Raw genomic sequence first — 9,485 nt, forward strand, 5'->3', positions numbered from 1 at the left:
TTAAAAACAATCCATTTTTAAATCCATAATAACCAACTTTTGAATATTAAGAGTTTATAAAAATTGTTAAACGGGCCTGGATAATTTATAACATTAAAAATCCAATGTAGATTTTGGCAGATTTCGAACAAAAGTTTCAAAACTTTTTAAGAATTTTGAAAGGATTTTAGGGTTATTTTTTAATTTTGACGGATTTTAACAAAAATTTAAAGAAAATTTTGAATAATTATAGAAGATACTTAGAAGTTTAGTTAAAAAATATATAATCGTTCAAAAAATTTTAACGCATTGATTGTTTCTTTAATTTAGTAGAGCATTAAAAATGATAACTTGGATTTATATTTTTGGAACCAAATGTATTTAATTTTGAAAATTTTATTTTAAAATTAATATTGAAGTTTATCAAAAATATATCTTAATTTTATTATTATTATAATTACATAAAAGATTCTATCCCAATAAAATGAAGTAATTAAAAATAGTAGTCCTGATATTAAAAACAATCAATTTTTAAATCCACAATAACCAACTTTTGAATATTAAGAGTTTATAACAATTGTTAAATGGACCTGGATAATTTATAACATTAAAAATAAATTAAAAATTTGCACTAATTTCCAGCAGTGACTGAATTCCTAACTACAGGCCTCGGACTCACTAGACTATTAAACTATTTTTAACTTTTTTGAAACAATGGCACTATTTTTCTACTATTTTGAAAAAATACACGAAATACACTATTTTAAAATAAAAAAGTCCAATTTTCAACTAAACAAATTAATTTTCAACAAAATGCATCAAATTTTATCCAAATAGTTGAATTTCCAACTAATATAAATTTCTATCAAAAAGGGCGAATTTTTAACAAATTACATACATTTTCTACTAAATAATTTGAACAATTGATGTGATTTTAGTACAAATTTTACTTAATTATTTTTTCATGATATTTTTTCATTAAATTTTTTCTAAATAAATAGTTTCATTTTGAAATAAATAATATATCAATTTTTACCACAAAATAAAGAAGTTCAATTTGGATTGGGGACAATTAAATTTCAATAAAAAAGAAAACAAATTTGTGCAAATCATTTTAATTTTGTGTGAAATATGTAGTAAAATTTTTCATCCAATTGTTGATGGTTTAAGCCAAAACAACGAATTTTCTATATAACAGTTGAATTTTCGAGAAAATAGACGAATTTAGTTTATATTGGTTCCCCGTTGAATTTTCAACTTACAAAGATGAATATTCGACGTAAAGTATGATAGTTGATATTTCAACAATAAAATATTGTAATTGAAAATAAAAAAACAGTTTCATTTAACCACCAAAGATGAAGTTTCAGGAAAATACTTGATTTTTAATTAAAAAATTGATTTTCTAACAAACAAGTTAACCGGAATGATAAATTTTCAACCAAATAGGTACATTTCCTACCCAATTGTTGATTTTTTTAGTGAAAAGTACGAATTTTCTACAAATAATACATTTTTTTGACATTTTGAACGGTAAAAATGAGGGAGAATTACTTTTTTATTTATTTAAGACAAAATTATCGCATCAATTAAAAGTTTTGTGGTCGTAATAACAATAATTTCAGCAGCTTCGACTTTAAAACATTCAATTCAGTTTACAATTAACAATTTTAAAACTTGAATCACTTTGAATTGAAAATTATTTTTATTTAAAAGTTAAAATTTTCGAATAATTTAATTTTGACGCAATAATATTAGCTTTGAATTTTTAATGATACCATTTTTATAATTCTAATTTACAAATATTTCAATTTTGAACGTTTTTAATTTTTTTTTTATTTTCGAAATTTTAATCTGAAATAATTATATTCAGAGATTCTTTAATTAAAAAACCAAATTTTTAATTTTTAATGCTTTAAACTTATTTAGGATTATTTATTTTTTATAAAGAAATTGATAAGTTTACAATTGGAATTTTTAAAACTTGAATCGCCTCTAATTGGAAATTATTTTTATTTAAAAGTTAAATTTTTTTAATAATTCCATTTTGAACGGTTTAATTAGCTTTGAATTTTTAATGATAAAATTTAATACAAAATTTGCATTATTAGTGTTGCAAAAATTTATTTGTAAACAATTATCCGCAATTAGTTAGTTTAAAATTTTTAATACTTTAAACCGAATTCCTTTTGTTACAAGTTCCGTTAAGTTATACCAGAAAAAAAGGTCTTTCAGGTTCAACTTTGAATGAAGATAATTCTAGGCATTTTTTGTAAACTTTACCTATTATTTTATAGACTTTAATATTGTGAATAATTCTATGCGTTTTTAATTTTCTCGGCTAATATAGAATGTTAAAGCATAAAATTTTTTTAATATTCAATTTACGACTTATAAAAATTATTATTTAAAAATTTCTACGTTAAAACTAAAATTAAAATAAAAAAAAACTAAATTTTAGTTTTATAATTAGAATGAGCCATGGAGTGATATGACGGATTTTCCAAGGGTTTCACCACTCGGTTTTTGAGTGTACACCAGATTATAAAATATGACTAAAGATTTCAAAAAATTTCAAAATTTTTAAAAGATTTTAAAATAGTTGAAATTTTTCAATTAAGAAAAAGAACAACTAATTATGATTTAGAAATATCTGACTTTTCATTTAAAATCAGTAATTATAAACGAAATATTCAAAACTAAACTTTCAACTTTACAATTTTAATTGTTCTATTAAAAAAAAAATTAATTTGTAATTTCAGTTGTTGAATTTCGATATGCAAAATAACAATTGAACACCTGTTATTCTTAGAAAAAATCAGAAAGTTGAAGAAATTTTTAGAATTTTTGAACAAATTTAAAATTAATTTTAAAATTTAAATGATTTCAAATAATTTAACCGAAGTGTTTACGTTTACTGATAAGATACGGCTATTTGTATTAAAATTTCGATGCAAATAGTACACTGCCTAATTTGATATCAAATATAGATTTTGACATATTTCGAACAAAAAATTTCAAAACTTTTTAAGAATTTTGAAAGGATTTTAAGGTTATTTTTTGAATTTTGACGGATTTTGACACAAATTTAAAGAACATTTTGAATCATTATAGAAGATGTTTAGAAGTTCTGAAAAATCACTTAAAATTAAGAAAATTCAAACAACATGTCAACGTTTCAAGATTTAAAAATAAAATTTTCAATTTTGAAATTTGTGTTTAGTTACAAAAATATATAATCGTTCAATTTTTAATGTTTCTAGCTTAAAATTGATTAAAATAATATCATTTTCAAAAATTGTTAACGCATTGATTGATTCTTTAATTTAGAGCATTAAAAATGATAACTTGGATTTATATTTTTGGAACCAAATGTATTTAATTTTAAATTGTTCAGCTGAAAAGTACTTAAAAGCTTCCATCTCACACGTGTAAATAATTAAGAATTTTAATACAATATTGTTTAATAAAAAAACGGCTAAACTTTAATTTTAAAAGTTTAATATTCAAGAATTCCACTTAGAGTGCTTTAATTTGCATCTAAGTTTTTGTCACTTCAAAATGAAAAAAAATTGGCATTAGAGTGTAATTTTTTTAATTACATTGACCGTGGGAAATATTTGTGGACCGGGAAAAAAACTCGGTAAATGACCGGGAATTTTTTTCATTCATTAAAACGACCATCTTGAAATAGGAATTTTGATTATTTGTAAACTAAAAAAATAATATTTTACACAAAACTTAAAGTTCATTTTTTATAATCTGAAAGTATTAGGTAATTTTCAGTTTTCAAATTCAGACTGCACATAAGTTTAATACTGGAAAAAGTTTATGACACTATCTTAAAATTTTCCCATGAAGTCCGAGGCCTGTCATTTTTAATTTCCTGAATTTTGATTGATTGTATTTTTGTTTTTTAATTTATTAAATTTATAGTACGATCAATATAAAACCCCGATGGAGAATATCGGACTACAGGACTCTTTACTCTCTCGTTTTGATTTACTCTTTGTAATGCTGGATATCGTGGACCATGACCAGGATAATATTATCAGTGACCATGTTGTGAGAATGCACCGGTACCGAAGTCCTTCTGAACAAGACGGTGAAGCACTGCCGTTCACAAGCAGTTTGGACGTTCTGAGCACAAATAATCCGGATGCACCGGAAGTTGAGGAAAAGGAGAAGTCGGTCTACGAGAAATATGATCCACTTTTGCATGGAAAATTGCGTTCAAGAACGTAAGTTTAAAAATAAATAAATATTCTAAATATAAAACGGATAAAAAAGTATTATCATTGCAGGATGGCCACTTACCGGGAAAACCGGAAATTAGTTGGGAATTTTGAGGATAGGGAAAAAGTTTGGGAATTTTTATGAAAATTGGAATTTTTTCAGATGTGTTTTTACTTTTTCAATAAATATCGTCTTGCTTTTTGAAAGAAAAATGTGTTGGTAGGGTGACGACTTTACCGGGAAACAGGGAATTACTTCTAAACCCAGTAAAATTCAAGTTTTCATAATTTAAATAATTTTAGTCTCGAAAAATAGGCAGTCTGTGAAAAAATGTTATGAATCAAAAGTTTCAAGTAAAAAAAATCACCCTCTGTAGTGGCTTTATTTATTCTGATTTGAACAAGGAATTTCAGAAAGCAATTATCGTTTTAATTTTACGACAGAGAGTTTCCGTAAAGAAATATAATTTCACTTTGAAGAGGGAATTTTTTTATATGGAACGGAATTTTTCTTAAAAAATTATTATTCGGATTTAGAAGAAAGGAATTTAAAAAAAGCCCGTTCCAGGTGAGAATTTTTGACAACGAAGTAGAAGTTCAAGTAGTTTTTAGATAGAGTAGAAGTAGTATTTCAAAGAAAAAATATTTCTGAATTATAATTGAAAATTTTATTGTATGTTCGTTTGAAATTCATCATTTAGTTAAACATTAAACTACTTGGTTAAAAGTTAATCTCTATTGTTAAAAATTAATTTTTTTGTTTGAAGATTCATCATTTTAATTGGAAATTCATTTCTCTTTGACAGTGTAACTACTTTTTTAAAAATAAATTTTGTTAATAACAAATTTAACTATTCAAGTAGAAAATTTAACTATTTTTTCTGAAAATTTCTTATTTTCTCTCAAGAATTATATTTCTGACAGAAAAATTTAACTATTCTATTTTTGGTTGAAAATCTATCTTTTTTTAATGAAAATTCTACTATTTAATAGAAAATTTATGTACTTTGTGGAAAATTCGTCTTTTTTGTGTATAAAATTAATCTTTTTGGTAAAAATTTATCAGTTTAATAGAAAGTTTAATTCTTCAACTGAAAATTGATCTTTCCTAGTTTTAAATTCAACAATTTGGATGAACATATGCTTTTTTTAATGAAAAATTGAACTGTTTCGATGAAAATTCACGTATTTTGTTAAAAAATCGATTTTTTAATAGAAAATTACCTTTTTCTTTAAAAATTAATTTTCTTGTTTAAAATTTTTTTCTGTTAAAAATTAAAGTATTCCAGTTAAATATTTATCATTTATTTTCAAATGCATCTTTTAAATTGGAAATAAAATAATTCGCTGTAAGTAAAACTCTTGTTAAAAATTCGTTTTTTTTGTTGTTTTTTTTTGTTTTGTTAAAGATTCATCATTTTAATTAAGAATTTATTTCTTTCGTTGGAAAATGATCTTTTTGATTAAAAATTTGTTTTTTCTTTTGATGAAAAGAAATTTGTTTATCGAAAATTTAACTATTCTTTTTTTTTGGTTGAAAATTTATCCTTTTTTAATGAAAATTCTACTATTTGTTCGAAAATGTATGTAATTTGTGGAAAATTCGTCCATTTTTCGTAGAAAATTAATCTTTACGTTTAAAAATGCATCAGTTTAATAGAAAATTAATTTCTTTAACTGAAAATTTATCTGTTCCATTTTAGATTGAAAATTGATCTTTTCTAGTTTTAAATTCAACAATTTGGATGAAAATATGTTTGTTAATTAAAAATTGAACTGTTTCGATGAAAATTCACGTATTTTTTTTTAAAACGTATTTTTTTGTAGAAAATTATCTTTTGCTTTAAAAATTACTTTTCTTGTTTTAAAAATCTTTTTTTCTCTGTTAAAAATTAAAGTATTTATCATTTATTTGCAAATTCATTTCTTTGGTTCGAAAATAAGCTTCTTGATTCAAAACTTGTTGTGTCTTTTGACGAAAAGAAATTTCTTTACTTAATATTTTTATTTTTAGTTTAAAAGTGATATTTTTTAGTTGAAAATTCGTACTTTTTTAAAATAAATTTTGTTAACAAAAAATTTAACTACTCCAGTAGAAAATTTAACTATTTTGCTGAAAATCTCTTTTTTTCAAGAATTCGATACTGACAGAAAAATTTAACTATTATTATAATATAATTCTCATAATTTTCTTGTTTAAAAAATCTTTTTTTTCTGTTAAAAATTAAAGTACATATCATTTATTTGAAAATTTATCTTTTAGGTTGGTAATAAAATACTTGGTTAAAAGTGAAACTCTTTTGTTAACAAGTCGTTTTTGTTGTTGTTAAAGATTCATAATTTCAATTAAAATTCATTTCTTTGGTTGGAAAATAAGCTTTTTGATTGAAAACTTGTTTTTTCTTTTTTAAAAAAAATTTTTACCCAAAATTTAACTATTTTATTGAAAATTCGTTTCTTTTTTGGTTGAAAATAATTTTTTCCCTAAACTAAAAATGAAAATACTATACTAGTGTAATATTCTATAATTGTAATTAAAAATTCATTTTTTGACTGAAAATTTAATAATTAAATTTTTCTAGTTGAAAATTCGTCTTTTTATCAACTCAAAACTGAATGATTTAAGTTTTGGTTGACAATTTATATTTTTTTAATCAAAAGTATTTTTTGTTGTTGAAAGTTCAACTATTTCAGTTGAAGATTCATTGATTTAGTTGTAAACTCATTTTTTGTTTAAAATTCAATAATTCCAATTGAGGATTCATTGGTTGAGATATAACATTTAAAAAAAATTTTTTCTCTAGTTCGAAATTCAACTATTTGGCTGCAAATTTGTCTCCTTTGAAAATTCAACTATTTCGTTTAAATGCATGTATTTCGTTATAAATTTTAATTTTTTGGTAGAAAATTAATCTTTTTGTTTGAAAATAATCTTATTGTTTACAAATTTATCTTTTTGCTTGAAAATTCAAGTATTTCAGTTAAATATCTATAATTTTAGTTAAAAATTCATCTGCTTAGTTTAAAATTCTACTATTCCAGTTGAAGATTCATAATTTTATTTGATAATTCATTTATTTTGCAGTTTTAGCTCTGTTGTATTAAAGGATGTTTAGAATAAACGTCATGATTTAAAATAAATGCGTTTTGGGATAAATATGAATATATTACTTTTAGTTGGTCGGGAAAATTGAAAAACTTGACCGGGAATAAAACGGGAATTTGAAATCGTTCGCCTAATCGCTACCCTGATATTTCCCCTGTTTTAAGAGCATTATGGGCTGTGAAGTCTGAAATAAATTTTACAATTATTTACATGATAAATTTTACCTTGGAGTTTCAAAATTTAAAATGATTTTAGTAATTTATGTAATAAAGCAAATAAGTATTGAATAATTATGAAAGTAAATGCTTGAAATTCAACCGGGAACAATGTAATTTTCGACTCGAAAACCCGGGATAGCCTGGAATAAATATGTAACAAATAAATTAAAAAATATGTTTTACAACGGTGTATAATATAATAGTTAATGAAAATCAGTTTCAGAAAAGTTTCAGATTCACTATTTTTTTTTCAATAGGAACATTATCTATTTTAATTTATAAATTTTGGTGACTTGTAAGCAATAATTTTTTTTCAGGGACCAAATTCTTACTATCAACTTTATGCGTAAATATATTCACATTGCGCGTTGCATGAAACCAAAACTGACTGAAGAGGCGTGTAAGGTAATCGCTGATGAATATTCGAAACTTCGTTCTGAAGATATGATGGAGTCTGATGTAGCTAGGGTAAGTAATTTTTCTATTAATTATCAAAAAAAAAAAGGAACTCGTACAAATAATTTTAAATTCACAGCTTCTTATATTTATAGATTTTTTCAACTTTTATAAATTATTGCAAGTGAATCCTAAAGTTTGAAAAATCAAATGAATGATTTTTGTAGTTTTCTTTCTGAATTCATTTATGAAAAAACAAACAATTATAATTATTTGACTGAAATTCTTGTAAATTAAAAAAAAAAACATGAAACGATCTTAAAAATCTACTTTTTCGCTATTTTTAAAAGAATTATATGAATTTTATCGACTATTTAACCATTCAATCTGTGATATATATTTTCGGAAATGTATTTTAAACATATTCCAACAAGAATGTATGCAAATGGTTGACATTAAAATAATTATTATTGACTTTAAACTACAACAAAATATTTGAAAATTACAAATTGTTTTTTATTTCAGGATAAAATACATTTCGAGTGCCTAAATGATGTCACAATAAATTTTTTAATTAATTGTGAAATTAATTTTTTTTAAATTGCACTATAAAATTGAATAACCTTGATTCTTCGTTTGTAAAAGTGCCTTTATATTACTTTATTTCACTAGTTTATTGAAAATTGATTTTTTGTTTGGTTTGAAAATATTTTTTTAAACTACAGATTTAACTATTCTGTTTTGTATCGAAAATTGATCGCTTTTGGTTGGAAATTTAAGTATTTGATAGAAAATCAATTTTCTTGTTAGATAATTTATCTTTTTGCTTGAAAATTCAGCTTACGTTGAAAAGTCGTATTTTTGTTTGAAACAGCAACTATTACATTTTTCATGTAGTATTCACCTTTTTTGGAATAAAAACGTATTTACTTGGTTGAAGGCTGAACTTTTTTTTCAAATTGATTTTTTTTGGTTGAAGATTCATAATTTTAATTGAAAATTCATCTTTTTGGTTAAAAAATGAGCTATTTTGTTAAAAATTCGTTTTCTCTTTGTTGAAAATGTAACTATTCAAATTTTTTAACAGTTTTTCTTTTTTGTTAGAAATTCAACTATTCCATTTAAAGGTTCATAATTTTATTTAAAAATGAACCAGATTGGTTGAAAGTTAATTTTTCAAACTGAAAATTCAACTATTTCGTTGAAATTGCATGTATTCTGCTGAAAAATCGTATTTTTTTATCAAAAATGTAACTTCTTGTTTGAGAGTCCATCTTTTTGATTGAAATAAAACTACTTGGAGCAAAATTAAATTCTGTTGTTAAAAATTATTTTCTTTGTTTGCTAAAAATTCATCTATTGCAGTTGAAGATTCATATCTTCGGTTGAAAATGTAGATACGTTGTTGAAAATTCATGTTCGGTTGTAAATCAGTTTCTTTTTAACTGAAAAATTATCCATTCAATTTTTGGTTGCAAATTGATCTTTTTATTTAAAAGTTCATATTTTTGTTGAAAATTTAACTATTTCAGATGAAAATGTATATATATA

General features: G+C 22.9%; 1 protein-coding gene across 1 annotated transcript in view; it reads left to right on the top strand.

Annotated features, from left to right (window-relative positions):
* LOC117181843 (DNA replication licensing factor Mcm3) overlaps positions 1–9,485 on the top strand; it is a 35,008-nt gene that overhangs the window by 16,612 nt on the left and 8,911 nt on the right. The window contains exons 8-9 of the mRNA XM_033374838.1: positions 3,916–4,220; positions 7,856–8,006. Of these exons, the coding sequence (XP_033230729.1) occupies positions 3,916–4,220; positions 7,856–8,006 (456 nt within the window). The remainder of the gene's footprint in view (positions 1–3,915; positions 4,221–7,855; positions 8,007–9,485) is intronic.

The sequence above is a fragment of the Belonocnema kinseyi genome, chromosome 10 (genome assembly GCF_010883055.1).
Source record: "Belonocnema kinseyi isolate 2016_QV_RU_SX_M_011 chromosome 10, B_treatae_v1, whole genome shotgun sequence".
In the NCBI taxonomy this organism is placed as follows: Eukaryota; Metazoa; Arthropoda; class Insecta; order Hymenoptera; family Cynipidae; genus Belonocnema; species Belonocnema kinseyi.